This window comes from Lygodium microphyllum, chromosome 2 (assembly GCF_053477565.2).
Source record: "Lygodium microphyllum isolate KBCC chromosome 2, Lygodium_microphyllum_v1.1.10, whole genome shotgun sequence".
NCBI lineage: Eukaryota > Viridiplantae > Streptophyta > Polypodiopsida > Schizaeales > Lygodiaceae > Lygodium > Lygodium microphyllum.
The window spans coordinates 144,289,436-144,308,060 of record NC_141136.1 but is presented as its reverse complement, the minus strand read 5'-3'; the positions used below and the strand labels follow the sequence as shown (position 1 = coordinate 144,308,060).

General features: G+C 40.5%; 1 protein-coding gene across 1 annotated transcript; it reads right to left on the bottom strand.

The window, feature by feature from the left end:
* Positions 1-1,526: 1,526 nt before the first annotated feature.
* LOC148040429 (aspartic proteinase nepenthesin-2-like) lies at positions 1,527-3,098 on the bottom strand. The gene has a single exon (XM_087663900.1). The coding sequence runs from the start codon at positions 3,096-3,098 to the stop codon at positions 1,527-1,529; it is 1,572 nt and encodes a 523-aa protein (XP_087520026.1).
* Positions 3,099-18,625: the final 15,527 nt, after the last annotated feature.

Here is an 18,625-nt window from a genome sequence, read left to right as displayed (position 1 = left end):
ACACTAATTCCAAGGTATAACATAGTGCTAAATATGGGGTGGAATTCAAGTTCTAACAATATTTTTCATTATAATCTAATTTACACTTTCTATATTAAATGTTTACATTTTAACATGATTGTTTTTACTTTTTATTTTACTATAAATTATTTCTATACCAAATAATATTCTTTCACCTTAGGTAGCTTTTAATAGTTTATCCTATCCTAAAAGGAAAATAAAGAGATTCGAGAGTCACTTGAGTTTTGAAAAGATATGTTGTAGACTTGGTTGTTTTAGTTATATTAGCTTTCTACTAATATATATTAAGTAGGAATTGCTCATAATGTACTTAATGCTCTTGAACAACACTCAATTTCCTTTAAACGGATTGCTTTTAAATTACTTTTGTATACATGCTTAGAGGAATCAACTTGAGAGATAGCTCTAGTGGAAATTCTTGTAATCTATAGTAGTGGCATTACTACTAGCATACAATCCTAATACTGTAGATTGCTTTTCATATAATACTCCTAGTTCTATCATTTTAGAAAGATGGTTGCAACTAGGCTCTCAATACCTCCCTCTTGAAGGTAGTGGGATCTTACAAAGTGTCTTGTATCTAGTTTGACTTCATAAAGTAAACAAGTCATAGAAAAAGTACTATATGACACTTTGCAAGCTCTCATGGCAACAGGATATGTCCATGTTGTACTTTGCAAAGTCTCATAACCTTCAATTGGATACATTCATGTCTAGTACAACTATGATAGGGGTCATGGCTAGTATAATAACAAATGTCTCTTAAGTATGATCTTCATGAACCTATGTAGCCTTTAGTCCTATCACACATGACATAGCCTTCAATCCCAATATCCCTTGAGCATCATTTTTATGGGATTGTCTCTCAATTATATTACAAGCAAGCATCACACTTTTTCAACTTCTTTATAACCATTCTAGAAATATGAAAGGATGAAAAACTAACTCTAACACAAAAAATTTCTCATTATTGTCATAAAACTAGTACAAAGCTAGAAAATGCCATATTGTCATCCTTATTTAAAAAAGGAATAGTGCAATAAAAATTTTTAATGAAAAACTTAAACTTGTGGTTCTTGTAGGTCTCCCAACTATTATAGAACAAAAAAAAACTTATGCCGAAAGACCAACCATACATGCATAAAATTACTCCATATTTATGCTAATGATTGGATCAAATGAAGAGCGAAGTATCAAGCATTCTTTATAGATAGTGCGTGGAAAGATTAGAGTGGAACAAAAGTATGGCGTGTCGAGCATTTTCCACGGCCAAGCGATATGTACAATTTTAAATGGAGAAAGAGAACCAAAATGTCAAACTACATGAGAAGATGCTGTTCATTATCATCTACATCAAGGAAAATTTGAGAGGCTTAGCAAATAACTTTAGACTACTGATTTGAAGTTACAAGATTTCTCATCAAGAATGCCTCATCGGTGAACAATGTTCAAGTCCCTGAAACTAAATCACACCGATTAGCCAAAACGTTGGGCGACAATGAGTGTCACATGAATCCCGCTCCCTCATCGGAGAGTGCGCAATGATAGGGACCAAACTGGACGGTTTGTGCACTGGGGTCAATCTCCACAAGGAAGTTGGCAAGCTGCACGTTGCCAATGATATTAAAGCCCAAGGGAGAGCTTAAGAACGTCAAGCAGTGATGGTGGTCGTTGTCGACGGGGGCGGGACTGAGGACGTTGTGGGCGGTAAGGTTCATGATGGCACCCCCATCAAAGTGGAGGGCAACCCGAGGGAACGTCTCGGGGATGGTGCCGTTCGGAAACTGGTAGCACGTATCCAAAATCGAGTTCGACAGAAAATCTGTGGCCACGGAATTGATGGCATCTTTGAGCGTCTGGTAGAGGTAAGGACTCAGATAGCCTAGCGTGGTGCCCATGTCTATCATCGTGCTGGCCGTGGACCCGTTCACCGTCCCGAAATCCGACTCGTCAATGTCTAGGAGATTCCCGTCCACGCTGATACCTGTCATCGTCACAAAGTAGCCTGGCATACTGATGTCTTCGTGCGTCACCACCGCGAGAGAGACCATACTATCAGTGTCTGGGAACTGATTAATGGACCCGAACCCGAGGAAGCCCTTCATCGGCATATGATTAAGATCCATGGGGGGCACGCAGAAGAAGATGGGGCGGCCTATCTGGTTGTGGAAACTCATGTTGCCGGCGCCTAATCCTAGAATCCCAGAGCCCCTCGAGAAGCCAGCAACCTGATGGGAGCACCCAAATACGACGCCTGGGATAACAGCATTGCCGGCGTCGGCTCGGAAGTTATCTGTTCCGTACACCCCTGAAACAGAGCCGTTATACTGGAGACTGTACGCACACTGAAGCTGGCCCGGATTAAGGAAATCAGAAACGCAATCCTCTCTGTTGGGAAGACGTTTGCAGAGGTTGTCGGAACAGTTGGTAGGGATGTAACTGGAAGACGTGAAGGGGTCCCAGAGAGGGGTAGTCTCATTCAGGGAGCAGAATCCGCCGCTGGACACCGGACAGGGCTTACATGCGAGCCAAGTAACGTCGCTGGTGGACTCGATAAGCAGATGGTAGGGGTCGGTGCTGGGCGGGGTGCCGAGCCTGACCGTCAGGTAGTAAGCCCCTGTGTCGCCTCCCGACACGACCTGACCGAAGTACGGGCGCAATATGGAGTTGCTGGTGGAGTTGTCGGTAGGATAATCCTCGTCCTTGTTTTGAATCTCATAATGATCTGCGCCCATATACAAACTTCTGCTGCTGCGGATATAGAGCGCCATCCGCGCCTCGTCCCTTATGGCCGCCGCCTGGCGAATCTCCCCTAGAGTTGCGTTTTTTGCCCGAAACGGCGACCGTGGATGGTCCCTGTGTCGCAGATCCATCACGACATTAGGCCTCCTCTCCAGCTTCTCAGTCCTCATTCTTTGGCCTGGCCCATTGATGTGCCTCGTCCCGAATTCGCTGGAGTCTGCAGCCGTGAAAGACTCAGCCTGGACTCGCCCTATAGCAGAGAAACTTCTGTAATCCCTGCACCCGACAATTGTAAGCAAGAGCACCTGAAAGGCAAAGCGCAATGTTAGACCCATATTTCTGAGGCAATCGTGAGGGATCAGAAATAAGCTAACGTACATGTAGTCCATTTTATAGACGTGATTCTCCACCGACTTAACATGGGACCGAGTCTATAATATCAATAGACGTCTCGAGACTCTTTGAGAGAAGTACCATAGTTTTCAGTTCGAGGTTTATATTTTGTGAAGAAAAGTTATCTGCAAGGTTTGAAATTCGAGATATCTATGGAATCCCAAACACTGCACTTTAAGATAGTTTCTAAATTTGTGCTTAAGGAAAGTTAAAAGAATTGTTTTTTTTTCTTCATTCTGTTGTTGAGTTTGAGTTTTGAGAAAAAGGTGAAGCTACATATGTAACCTGCTTGATTGAAGAATCCTCAGCAATATGATTTAGTAGTCTTTTGAGAGACTTTTCCTAAGCGAAATTGTAGTACTCCTTAGAATAACTTGAGCTTTGTTGCCGAAGCACTCTCAAGTCCACTTCGCAACGGAAGGTTCTAGCCATAACTTGTAAGGATCGACTTGAATCTGGATTACTAATTTGGCAAGGTTACCTATCAACTTTAACTAGCGTCAGTCCTTTAGCCAATGCATTTGCAAGAAAACTCAACTCGAAGCAGCTCAATGCCGGACTTGGTTCATAGGAAGTCAGAAATGAGAGGGAGTGATACATATTGATCCCTCTACCCATAAGTATAATCTTGACTCCATTCCCTTAAAATTGCATTGATTAGGATCTAAGACAGCACATTAGGCACTCACGTATTTGGCCATTTTCTAAATTTAGCATCTTAAAGAAAAACTCTCAACACACCAAGATCATCCATCCATAAGATTGACCCATCGGGAATCTCACCCTTCTGCTTTCCTCGAGGTGTGTTTTAGTTATCTAAGTATCCTAATATATTTATATTTGACATGCAACAAAAACTTTCTTAGTTAACCATTAAACACTAGTTTCTTCACATAAATGATATTAATTGATAGAGAGAGAATGCCAAACAATCATTTGAAAGTAGTTACAAAATCATGCATTCATCTTGCATCTTCTCGAAAGTGCAATGCCAACCTAGCATTCAGTCCCTTAATCCAAGTCTCATGTCCAATCTTAGACACACAATCTACCAATATGCCTTAGCATCAAGGTCTTTCACAAAATTCATCTTGGGTCATGCACGGGTTTGTCGATTCCTAGGATCCTAAGGGGTTTACTTGCCTGAGTCTCCCTAACACTCTTACCTCCTCTTGCCCAAGGGTTCCAGAAACGTCGTTGATGGGTGAAATGATCCCATGACTTAGATGCGACACTTGTGCAATAAGTTGCAATGTTGCATGGCTTTGTGATCTAACCACAAGATAAATTTGCAACTCCTTGGAATAAGGTTGGCAGGTTCTAGCGCAAGTGTTACTTGCAAGAGGATGAGTTGACATCCTGTTACATCACCTTTATTGGGCTGATTTGCCAAGTTAAGGGAGGTTATGTTTTGCCTAGTAAGCAAAGGAACAAACAAGTTAGAGTGACATGGTCGCCAAGATTCATTGTCTTAACTTAAGAAGCCTAAGGTGTTGGTTAATTTGGGTTGACAGGGTATGACCCTAACCCAAGGACAAAAGGGTAAACAAAATAATCCTTGGGGATCTTGCCAAGTTGCAATTGATATCGGATCGAATGCTGGATGCATTCGGAGATAAGAAATATACCTTAGCAGTTGGCCAAATAAACGACCACTAGATTGATTGTGCTTGTAATAGTTTAGGAGCACTGTTTGTATTGTTTGCTCAAGGAACTAAAGATGGAAGGATAATTAATTCTTCAGGTTCAAGGCCTAAAGGGAGAGGCAGCATTAGTTGCCCCCAAATGTCTGTCCGACCCTTACCAAGGGGGTTGTTAGCCACGTCGGGAATGTAGACCGAACGTGCCGCGAGAGGTCTCTCTGTTGGGCGCTACTTGGAGGAGGAGGATGCTTGGGTGCCAGGGAGGCTCTAGCCGTAAATTACTTGTCTTCTGGGCCCTGCACAAGAGGCCAATGTGACTCGGGATTAGATCTCGAGGCCCGCATACTAGTCTACCGACGGAATCTTGGATTAGTAATCCCTGTGGATTGCTCGATTGCCTTCGGACGGATTATGGATTATATGGATGTATTCCAAAGATAAATACAATCAACTAATGTAAAGGAACTTGTTTGACACTGTTTTTCTATGTCAAGTGCTAAGATTACGTGAAGGAACCAGTGACTAATTGGCTAACTAAGGAAGTTGTTTTATGCGTGTCCAACTAAATGTGGTAGGTAATTAGACAACTGAAGCAAACCTGAGGAAAGTGTGGTGGATGTGGCCATGGGTCTGTCCTACAGATGGGTGGTCCCGATTCGCCGGAAGCTTTTCCCAAACGAAATTGACAGTAGGGAAATTTTTGCGAAGGAAATGAACAGCAAGGAACGTTGACCTAGAGTCTGGGACACTAGAACCCCGATTTATGTTGTTTTAGGGGAACGGAATGGGACTATGCCTTATGGGCAGAGAGGTCGAGCTTTGCATCCCTCTCGTTTTCCATTCTCCTTGAACCAAGTGCAGTATGAATCCGCTTCGCCCCTGACGTTTTGGCATAAAGTAGTTCGATGCTAGTTGCTCTCTCTAGGAACTTGACCATTAGGAAAACCCTAATTCAGGTCGGGTGGGAACGGCCAAAATACTTTCGCTACGTGGCAGACTCAGAAAGACCTAGATCGCAAACCCTGTAACATTCCATGGGAGTGCCGGGCGGAGCTTTCTAGACCCTCTTCCCGTTTGGTTGCTAAGACGTGTCCTGCAAGCGAATAGGCGGACACATTACATTGTTGGCTTGGTAGGCTCGTTCGGCCATATTAGCGGAAGAGAAACATGAAATTATTGCTTTTTCATAGCATAGTTGATAGTTGTAAGTAAGACCATCATCATCAACTACCGAACAAGTTTACCACGTGATGAATGATTAACTTTATCGACTTGAAGGGTAATGCCCCAACCAATAGTATTCTGTGTTCCCACATCCTTGGAAACAAATGTCAACTTAACATCTCGGCTTTATTTATGTTAGTTAGGGTCTCATTATCATAGTTGGGGATTGCAACTTATTCATAGTCAAGATCATCACCATATACCAGTTGTGTCTCAAGGGAAGGTGCATCATCAAAAAGTATGCTTTTTCATTAAAATACTAATTCTAGCTTGTGTGAATTTTCAATAGCTCTCCACTTTGCATGGCCAGCTTAAGACTTAAAACATGACCCCATAATAGAGTAGTCCCAAAGCATAGAAAGTCTACTTCTTCTTCATAAGGAATGCAAATGTTGAATGTAGCAATAGTCCACTTAAATATCTATAGTATGAGCGGATAACTTTTAACTTTTGTAGGTTGCTAAATGTTGACATATTATCTGTGCTGGAAACATCCAAATTATAAGTTACATGAGAAAATTCCAAGAAAAGGATCAACATTTCAATCTTTCCCTCAATTCCTTGAGTCATCAAAACAGAAACCTTCATGTAAACCGATTTTCCATGAACTGTGCCCTATTAAGAACATTCTTTAGAAAAGAACTTCATGCCTAATCACTCATGCAATTTGCAAATTAGGATCCATGCTATGCAATCAATCAAGCGATGCTTCCACAAAAAAACATTTATGAATGCATTGAAGAAATTGTACCTAGCCTAGCTACAAGTGTTTGTGCATCATGAAAATGCAAATACAAAAGAAACACACAACAAAAAATAAATCCCTAATGACGTTGACTAATGTCTTTAAATTCCTGGTGAAAAACTCCATCCTCAGATTTGCAGTGATGGACGCATAGCGTCATGACACCATTAACCATCGCGTATGCTCATATCTTCCATGGCAGTCCTCTCCTCCCACAAAATCTTAAGCTCGTCGACTAATGGATAGAGATATACATTCATATTCTTGACTTTGTAGCAGCTAGGACTGAGCAAGCTAAGGAGCAGGTGTCTTTTCTTTGTAGAAAGCCATGGTGGGATGTTATATTTAACACGGACTACAAGCCACACACTTTAAGAAGTTGAGTGAAGACCGAATGGATTCATGCCATCCATGTAGCAAGACTAAGCCGAAGATTCCTTGGCTCTTGTGTAAAGCCTCGAAAGGTAGAGTCAATGAGATTCCATGTGCATGAATCCACTTATATTCATTAGACTCCCATCTATGGATCTATTCTACGCATACCATGTTATCAAGCTCGCTATGCTTGACGTACGAAACATGTGATGTATACGGGGGATACGTGAAACGTGTCTAAGAACTTTGTAAGGGATGGTTTTTTCTTGCAAGTCCTATCAATACTTGTGAGCACGACACTTTGGACATGTCTCGATAGCATTAGGGCCAAAAACGCTTCAAAAATGGCACTTGTAAGAAAGTGATTAAGTTGCTAATTAGTTGAGGTTTAGGAAGAATAAAACCTCTAAATTTGGTTGTCCAGATGTAATTAATGAGAGAATATTTGGCTCATTGAAGAGGCTGGCCATTAATTGCCCTCATCTTTTAATCCAGGTCAGGGGTCACCTTTTCGGTCGTTTATTGTCTTGGAACTCGAGAGATTTTGTATTTTCGAGATTTTCATACGAACTTCGCATTTGTTTGCTCCCGCATTTTCTTTCTATACACTATTCTCTTTTACCATTCCTTTTGTTGCACTTGCTTCCTACCACTGTGAGATTCTTGCTCGGTTCATTTGCTAGAATGTCTAGCAATACTACTTCAAATAACACAGACGCAAGCACACGTAAATACAAGCTATCTATTCATCTAGATCCGACTTACAAATCTTGGAGAAGTATACATCATCGAGTATTGATAGATGAGATTGAAGCCAACAGGTTGTGAACACAAGGAATGAAGCATATAGATTTGTGGGTGGATGGAAATATCTATCCCAGGGATCCTTCTACAGGAAAACCACCTCCTTTTTTGAATGTCCATGACTATATAAGATATGCTGGAGAAGGTTACAATGGAATGCTTGGCTACTGTATGAGGTTATACTCTGCATCTTACACATATATAGCTCAAGTGCACGAAATGAAAAAAGCACTAGAAACTACACAAACAAATATTTTAGAGTTGACAAGTCAGATTGATATTTTGAAAAATGTTAACAACTCATTGCAGGATAAGCTAATACGCTTGAGAGAAACTCCAGTAGGATTTAGAGAGAGGAAGAGACCATTAAAAAATATAACCAGCTTGTGTGAGAGAGCAAAGAAAAGGAGACTAAATCTTACAAAGAAATATGTCTCTAACATACTAGGCATAAATGTCCGAGAGAATGAGGAAAGAATCAAACTTTTGAAGGAAACCATGAATAAGAAAGACATTTTGAGGATTCTTAAGTCACCAGAAAATGTGGATTTGAGAGGTCCAACTCTGAGAGAGTTAGTGAAGGATTTAAAAGGCACAGTGAAAGCAAATGAAATCGTAGAGACATGTGATACTGTGGGTATAAGTCGAAAAGGTTATCGTGCTATCTCTGGATTATGGTTGAAAAATCTTAAACGCAATAGGGTAACTACATTTGGATTGCCCCGAGCCCTTGCAGTTTCGACTACAAGAATTTCCATGAATTGCAAGATTCCACATGTTTTTGGACATTACATTCACATCGAAAGGTCTATGTCCTATGAAAAACAAAAAAAACAGGCAATTTTTTATTACAATGAGTTTAATAATATATGGGTTGATCTAAAAAAGGTGCAAATTGCAATGGTTCACATGTATAAAATCGCAGTAGAAGAAAGTTATGGTGTTCTAAAGTTTGCCTTGAAGTTGGATGAAGCACAGATTCAAAAGGGACATAAGATGGAAAGAATTAGCATTTGCCTCATGAACATGCCATTGCACCATGGCAATGGCGAGGGAAAAGCTCCATTGCATAAGATCCAATCCGAGATGGAGATTTGGTGGATTGGTGCAGCCCAGGTACCAATTGAAAATCATCAAACGTTGAAATGGTTGTTCAACCATACAGGTATTCCAAATATCATTAAGTCTCAAAGTGAAGGCGAAATGTTCGTAGTTGATGGGGTTGGTAAATTTAATGTGGAATGGCATATGAGTGCTGATTTGAAAACTATCAAATGTATGCTTGGAATATGTAATGGTGCAAATGCAAAATATCCTTGCATTTATTGCATGGAAAGTATTGGATCCAAAGATTGGAGTAGTTTGCGACCAGTAAGAAGAGCCCCAAATAGAGACTCTATAGATTTGAGTAAATTTAAAAACATAGAAGACATCTGGGATCCCATTCTTTCCATCTCTCTTAAGAATGTTCATATTTGTACTTTGCATGCATATTCCATTAAGCCATTATCTTTATCAGATGAGTGTATTGATAAATGCGAGGCATTGCTATCGAAAATGGGATTTCATGGGGGCCAAGTTCACTTGAGAAAGGATCCAATACTTTCAGGAAAAACAAGAGATATCTTGGCCGATGTCTCTATGGGAGGCTCAAAAGCTAGACGATTCTTAGGAAACCATTCAGGAAGGCAAGTGAATGCGGCTTGGGAGTGTTGGAGAGAGTTATGTGAGATCACAACAAATGTTGCAAGCACGCCGAGGCTTGCGTTTCTTAGAATGGAGGTTTGGATACACCTTGATGTTTTTCTGAAACTCCTCAGGCAACATAAGACAACATATACATATGCGGAAGAGTTCAAAAGATCAATCACAAAGCTTGTTCAGGCGATAAAAGAGGCATGGGGAGAAAAAGATATCACTTTTTATCTGGTAAAGTAATAAGTATTTAATATAGGCTTATTTTGATAGGTTTTTCAATTGGTATAAAATTTGTATTACTTTGTATTGCAGCATATTCTTCATATTCATGGACCTTTCTTTGTGGAGGAGCATAGCCCCTTAGCAACTTATAGCAACCAAGGCATGGAAAAATCCCACTATCAAGCACGCACAAGTTATTTTTGAAGCACAAGGCATGGGGGAGGAGTTACAAAAAGCAACGCTTTGGAGGAGCTATTCAACTGGTTTTTTCGACGACAACTTCAAAGAATGCAAATAAAAGACGACAATGACACATGAGCAATCGCACTTCTATATATAAGAAAGAATATATACAAAGCTAGTTTTCCAAAACTCTCACATTCTCTTCCTCCTCGAGAATCTTTCCTCTATATCGTAGAAATTTTTTTCTCTTGTAGCCAGCTATAGATTTTACATCAGTTCGGTCTGCAGCTAAGGCGTAGGATGAAAACGCCAAAAAGTATCCTGCTCTAGAAGCAGAGTAACCTAGACCGTAGCCAAAAATCCTAATTGCTGCAGTCTTCTCCAAAAACATTACTTTGTGGGCATTATATTGTAATCCTGAGAAACCTAGAAGCCTTGTAATAGCTTTAATACAAAGTATCGGCCATGCTGCATCCTCTGAGAAACTACTATGAAGTACAAAAAAGGAATCGGGGTCAATCCTAGCCAAGTAGTGGCCGAGTGCAATGTCTTTGGTGGTGTTACTAGCAGCTCTTGATCCTTTGCCACGCCCCAAGAAGTTATCTGTATCAGCAGTCTCCAACTGCAAATAAAACCCATACTGAATGAGCATGAAATGTAAACCTACCAATGTGTAAACGCAAATTCAAAATTATCTTACCACTTGATTTTCATCGTACTCCAATTTAAATGGATTCCATAAATTAATTGATGATGCTGTCTCATTGGTGTTAGTCAATTCTTTAACATATTCAGGCTCCTCTCTTCCAAAATTGGAAATCCCGAGTTCGCTTTGAATGCGATCGAAGTCCTCATCAGTAATACTCAACTCTTTCTCAGCTTCTTTGGCCTTCTCAAAACAAAGAGAGAGGGCCTCACCAACATCAATAAACTTATCATCTAGAGTTTCTTTATCAAGTTTCAGAATCTCTTCCTTTGATTCATTTTCTGTGTCAATTATCCCATTTGCAGCATCAGAAGCCTCTACAATAATTGCAAGACAATAATCTTCCCCGAGATTAAAAATTTTTTGAATATCTGACAGTAAAATGTACTCCTTGTCCTTGAAAGGTATACATGGTAGGGAAGGAATGAAATGGTGAGAACTCTCATCAGGTTGAGGGTTTGTATCTCCTTGGCTCTCCTCAATGATAGTCTCAGCTTTGAAGTGAGCAACATCCAAATTCTCAGCAATAGAAGCCTCAAAATCTATATCTACAACCTCCTCTGTTTCCTTTTCATCTACCAGATCATCTAACATGCAAAAGCTGGCAGACTTTGCTCCTTCCAACTGTTGCTCCTCAGCTTTCACAAGGTATTTGACAAGGCTGAAAACAATAAAAGCAGCAGATTTTCTCATCATCTTGCAGTTTTTGGAATGAGTGCAGCAAAATATGTCTCTTGAATAAAACCTCTCCAGAGAGTGGGCCCTGCACTTTTTAGTAAATACTGACTTTTCATTTCCTGTTGACCCAATGGGAACATGAACATATTCAATTGTGCCAACTTCAACAGAAGGACCTGCAAGATTTTCAAACTCCAAAAAGTCCTCCACAATATATTTTTCACAAGATTTCAGAACTTTGTCAAGTTCCCAATCACGATTAAACACATTTTTCACAACTCCATAGAATGAGAGATCCATTCCATTCTGAAGCATAAAATCAAGTATCCTCTCTGATGGAGTGATATCAGTGAGCTCTGATACTCCTTGACCTCTCACTACCGACGTTCACTTCCTTGGAGATGTACTTGGCCTTCTCACACTGGTGGCAAAGGATGGAGAGGAAAAAGAATCACTTGTTGATGCCCTTGAGCCTTTTGAAAGCCTTCTTCTTTTACCAGTTCTTGGAGAAACCTTGGATCCTAGGAATTCTATGGGTTCAGACATGTTTACAACTTCTGCCGATACGGCGCGATAAGAGAGAAACGAATCAGACGGATAGGCCCCTCGCGCCGTATCAGTGATTCTAGTAAGAAGCGCGAACACCACAACGGTGGTCACACGAGCTTGGGCAGAATGAGCTTGAGAGGAGAGCTGAAAGAAGACTCTGCAGAACCCCAAAATGCGAAGAGAGAAAAGAGAAGAAGGCAAACAGTCGCCCTCGCGCCGTATTAGCAATACAAACAGAGCTCCCGGAAAACCGAAAAAAAACGTACGGATAAGGAACACACCCTTATGTAGGCGCAGAATTATGCCACCTGGCAGTATCCGTTGGTTTCCGACACGTGGCAGTAGCTGTTGGCCAACACGTAGCCGATAACCACGTGGCAAAGAAGTGGACCAGTCGTTACTTGACACGTAGCACACAGACCATAAATGCAGATACGTGGCACAATCAGTGTCGGACACGTGTCCGACACGTATCATGATTGACGTGGGTATATAAGTGGTGATTTTTCCTACGTGTGCACTTTTCATTTCTCGAGCTCTTCCCGCCTTGCTTACCGATACGGTGCGATTCAAGACTTGCTTCTTCTCCGTTTCTTAACTCTCGCGTTGTATTGGTTCTTTATTCGCTAGTAAAAAAGAGGTGTGCCGATACGGAGCGAGGGCGTCCGAACGTTGTTCTCGTTTCCTCCATATCGCGCCGTATCAGCAGTTTGGTCTCACCAATACGGACCAAGTCTATTGACATTCCGCTTTTGTCACTGCCAATACCAAGCGAGGGCGTCCATACGCTGTGTTCATTTGCTCCATATCGCGCCGTATCAGCAGTTCGGTCTCACCCTTATGGCATTGCCAATACGGAGCGAGGGCGTCATTACGCAGTCTTAGTTTTCTCCGAATCGTGCCGTATCGGCATTCTGGTGTCCAATACAGAGCGGGGGCGCTGTTCCATTGTGCTCGTTTTGTTCATATCGCGTCGTATCGGAATTGCTCATTTCGTCCCTTTTCACGCCGATTAGCCTGTTTGATTTACTATTTCTGGAATTGTCCTTCTGGTTGTTATTTTTGCATTTCTGGATGGCAAGGACAAAGCAAACTGCAAGAAGAGTGTATCTGGATGGGAAGAACAGTGGGGGTAAAAGAAAGTTAAAATTTGATGAATCTGAGGAGGAGCCCTCTTCCAAGTTTACTAAAGCTGGTCCATCACAGGCCCTAGAGCATTTTACAACAGAAATCCCCCCTACACCTGGTGTTGGCCTTACATCTTCTATAAATGTTTCTTCTCCTGAAGTTGAGGAAGCAAAGGGTGATTCTTGCCCTGTGAAAGACTCATTCCCTACAGTGGCACCTGAGGCTACATCTACTAAAGCTACTGAACCTCCCAAGCCACAAAAGAGAAAGAGGAAGTCCAGGTTCTTCTATATGCAGAGATGTTTCCGTGAGATAAGGAAAGCCCAGAGAGCTACACAACATGTCATTCCAAAAGCTGCTTTTATAAGGGTCGTTAAAGAGATCTCTGATAGATTGTCTCAAGTTGCAACTGTCTCTGGTCTAAATAAGAAGTGGCAACTCTCAGCCATTCTTGCCCTGCAAGAGGCCGCAGAAGATTTTGTTATTGATTTCATGAACGACGCTTACATTGTTGCCGCCCATGCTTATAGGATCACCCTTATGAATAAAGATTTCAGCATCATCAGCAGAGTCAGGTATAGGTTTGACAAAGTGCTGAGGCCCTTGCCATCCAATGATAAAAAAGCCTTTGAAATCCTTAACATTCCCCCAAAATTGTCCAGGAAAGAGAAAAAGCTAAATGTTGAGGATGTTACTCACCTTTACCCTACAAGGGGTGCACGCCAGCAGGAGGCTTTCTTGAGTGAAAAAAATCAGGAGGTGCTTGAAACTGAAGACGATGTTTACAAGAGGAAAGCCGCATTACTTGCTCCCGTCAACAACGAGAGGATGGGCAAAGTGTATGGGCAGATTCTTGTGAATGTCTCTGCGGAACCTGAGGAGGAATATCTTAGTATATCTCCCGAGGACAAGCCCATGTTGGAAAAAAGGGATGTCCAACTATCTGACTCCGTGGTTTTTTGTTGCATAAGGTAAGGTTTATATTTTTTTTTTGCGTAAGTTAAGTCTTTTTGGTTCAAGTATATTTTGGATGAAATTTGTATTGAATAGCTTTTGCTATTGTCTGCAGGGCATTGGTCTCCTCGCTCACTCTCGATATCCGAAGAACCATATACATTGTTGATCCACTTCTCTCTGTGGAACTTTTTGCAAAATCAGGTTCTAATATTTCACCATTTTTTCGTAGCTTCGATAGTGTGACAAATTACCACATCTTTTTCCCTTATGTAGAAAGGTATTTTTCTTTTTCTGTAGAGGAAAATTTATATTCATTTTCTTTCACCCTTCTACTCACCTCTTTTATGAATTTGCAGAGGGCATTGGAGTCTCATCTACATTAATTGTCTTTCAAGGGAAATTATCTTTATGAATTCTCTCAGCGGTGTTCATGGTCAAGCACGAATGTATGTTGAAAGAAAATTACTTACTTTGATTTTATTTATAAAGAATATTTTGAACTTACAAAGCTTCCTTTTGCAGTGCTGGTAGACTCGTTTCTACATTTTTGGATACAACATACGAGGATCTTGCTGATCCTCAAAGGCCCTATATTTTTCTTCTACAAGAAGTTCCATTGCAAAGCGATGCGCATTCTTGTGGATGGAGAGTAATCTCAAACATTTGCAGAACAGTGGATTCAAAGTTGTTACAAATAGAAGGAGTGAATGTAAGTTAATTTCATTTGATGTTTGTGCAACCCTTATCATGATTTCTTTTCACTGACTTATAACATTTATTCTTACAGTGTAAGGACTATCCCGAATCATATGTTTGGTGGATAAGGGAGAGATGCATCGAGCTGATTCTGGACAAGGCAATCACACCGTATGATCGTGACTCCCCTCTTCCTCCCAAAACTTCAATGGCCAAGGGCACAAGCAAGGGAAAGGTCAAGGGAAAGGGTAAGGACAATGGCAATGGTAAAGGCAAGGGCAAAGGCAATGGGACCACTGCTGCAGAGTCTAAGAAAAAAGGAATGCCAATGCTCTCTCCTCTTAAATTTGATCCATCCCCTCTTAAGCCCCAAGAAAAGAGACTACCTGTAAAGGTGAAATTTTTTCAATAATCAAAGAAAGGCCTTTTGAGAAAAAATATATTTGAAGAAATTGATAAAGAATGAAAATAGCAAACATAAGCATACACGAGCCTTATTATTTTGGCTTTGTACATTTTTATGCAATTTTTGTACCTCATTGTGTAATGAAAATTTTCACTTGTAAATCGAATGTAATGTACATTTTATTTATACACATTCGAAAGGCAACTTGCTTCCTTATGAGTTCCCATTAAAAAATATCTTAAGGACAATCTATTAAGATAAATTCCTGCCAAGTTTTTCATTCTTAAGGCTCAAAACTCACAATTGTGGGAGGCAAACAACTCGTACAAAAGAAAGAGCGCTCAACTCTTTTGCCAATTGTTACACCATTCACTTTGAACTTATATCTAGGGGATGTATTGTCTAGCAATTCCAAGGTATCCCTCACATCTTTTAGACTCCAATTGGAAGTAACATTCACCTTCTTTACTTCTTCATGCGGCAAAACGTGCACCACAAGTTTATATGGTGTGTAATCTGTATCGGAATCCAAGGGAACCCAAATACCCAATCTTAGTTTGTATCTCCTGTAATCAAAGCCCAAAGCAAGAGTTTGGCGAGGGATACTGTAAGCCAAAGCCAAGGATTGAGGGCATGCACTACACCTTAAGATATCACCCTTATGATCGCACTCTCTAGATTTCCAATGCGTCCCTATAGTGTTGTCTAAATCCTCTTCCGAAAAGTTTCTACTTAGCCAGGATACCTTCGTTCTTTGTAAATTTGCTGTTTTGAAGCAAGCCACGAAGATATGGAGGGATACAAACCATGATAAACGTATTCTTCTTGAGATCCTTCCAGCTGTCATGGACTTTTTAATATCCTGAGATATTTTGAATTTGAAACTCTGCACCGTTACCTTGTCAGGAATCTCCCAGTTTAGAGATGAAAGACTTGGCAATGGCAAATCTTCGATATTCCCATATCTATCCGCTTTAGAGGGAACCACATACTGTGCATAATATATAAAAACCTTGCATTCACTATAAAAAGACACAGTTTGATCGGCATAAATAATGTCTGCCAATACCTTATGAATGGCATGGAAAGTCCCACTTAGGCTTTCCACAGGTTGCCATTCAATACTTGTTGACGGAAAGATATCTACAATGACGAACCGTTTGTTAGAACTTGCATAAATGGAAAAGAATTATATACGTTATTCAACTTATAACTTACAATGTGTTTGTTGGGGAACACGTTCGTTTGGAGGCAAGTGCATATCCTTGGCCATGTAAACATGTTGCACCTTGACAAACCAGCCTTTGGGCATAATTTTGAAGGCAATGATATGCCCCTTCCAGTGATGTTTTATATCTTCTCTTTTTCTTCTTTTCACCTTATGAGAGCCCTTGCAAGAAGGCAGCATGGTAACCCAATCGTTTACAGCAAAGGTTTTGGGCTCAAAATTTCCATCTACTCCCTGGCTATAGACTGTGCAAGAGTGTATTAAACGAGAAGGGAGCCTAGAGGAAGCCATGAAAAGAAAGAAACGCAGAGAAAGAAGCTCAAAGAGGGGTGAATGAACTAAAAAGTAGCGCCAAGAACCCAAATGAGTATGTATTGGGCGCCAAAAAAAATATTGAAAGATCTCTCGACTTTCAAAAAACTCATTATTAATTTCATCACATCTCTGTCACGTATTTTGTCAGATTTGTAAGTAAATAACGTCTTTGGGACTCCAAAACATGTCAGACTTTAGGGGTTCTGGCTAAAAAGGAAGAGAGAATCACGAAATGGACTCCACTATCTCTAAAAAAGAGGAGACAAGAATACCATATTCTTGCACACGTGGCGAACTCTCTTTGGCCCTTTCCTTAATCCCGTGATTAACAAAAGTGCATTTTTTGAAGGCTTGGTGCATCACCAATTAATCATTAGAGAATTAAGGAGAAGAAGTTTATGAAATTTTGTAAAAAATGAGAAGAAACAATGTTGTATTATTGAAGAACTACTTAATTTAACCCTAATTTGTTTGGTGACCATTTTCCACAAACTATTTGGAATTTTCCATGAATTATATATTCTTGATATGTCTATTTGTAATTTTCGAGTTTGAAATGCGAGGAACGGAGTTCCCTAATTGTGTGGCCTAAAATTCCCTACTATTTTATATGGGAAATATGATTCCGTAGTTATATGACCTACAAATCCATAGTTTAAGCTATGGTGAATATAATTTCCTAGCTATATAATCTCCAAATCCCTAGTTGAAGATGTGGGGAATAACATTCCCTAGCTATATATAAGGAATTCATACATACATGCCTAGGACCTCCTATCATGAGATGTGGGGAATGAAATTTCCTAGTTATACATAGGGAAACTATATAAACATACCTAGGAAAAATTAGAGAATTTCCTACATTCGAAGAGTTTTCCTGTGCAAGAATTGTTCAAAAGCTTCTTGTGTCATGCCAGCATGTAATCCATCAAATGATGCTCATTTCTTTTGATGATGTTGGACCAACAACCTATGTCAATGTGAGAATAGCCCTAATAACTAGCCTTATCTTTCCAAGATGATCATCCCCCCATCCCTTATGCAAGAGAGACTCCTCTTTTGTTTAGCCACTAGCTTATCTGAAAATAGCAATTGTAGGATGGATCCTATATGCAATTCTAGTGAGCTTAGATGTAGCGCCTAGAAGACCTTACTCTCACAATAGGAAGCCACCCTCTTCTTCTTTCATCCATGGTGGCCCTTTCCACCTTCTTCTAATTCATGTGATTAGCATGATTCTTCTATGTTTGGATCACTCATAAGCCTCCTTAGCTACCTATTCACATGTAGGCACAAGCACTTCCATGTTCACATGCACATGCAAGTATTAAAGTATGCACATTGTGGGTGTGTGTGTGTAGATACATATCTATAAAATTTATTCTGCACCAATAACACTAATCTCATAGATGCACAACATGATTATAACACAAACAATTCATTACCTACCTATTCACATGTAGGCACAAGCACTTCGACATTAGCATGCATAAGCAAGCATTCGACTATGCACACATAATACATTCATATATATAAATATATACATACTATACAAATACACATGTATATGTGTTTGCTCTTTATTCAGCACTAATCTCATAAATGCACGTGTAATATTCCCACTCGTGAATATTGATTTCCCGCACACTGCGTAAACCTCGTGCAAAGGTTATCTTTCATATTGGAATTGCCGGCAGTGTAATCTGTAACCTGCACGCGAGAAATCGAGACCTCCGCATTGGCAAAGCAAGCCCAAGGGTTCAAATCCGCAATTCACACGTAAACACCCTCTTAGGAGGGGCAAAATGGATATTATTAAAGCAATTTTTTTAAATATTTATCCCTTTCCCCCAGCCGATGCACGGCTAGAGGAGAGGGAGTGTGGGGGGATGGGCTTGGTGGAGTTGTGGGC

Excerpts from the sequence above, each read along its gene's own strand:
- LOC148040429 (XM_087663900.1), bottom strand. The coding sequence starts at position 3,098 with ATGGGTCTAACATTGCGCTTTGCCTTTCAGGTGCTCTTGCTTACAATT.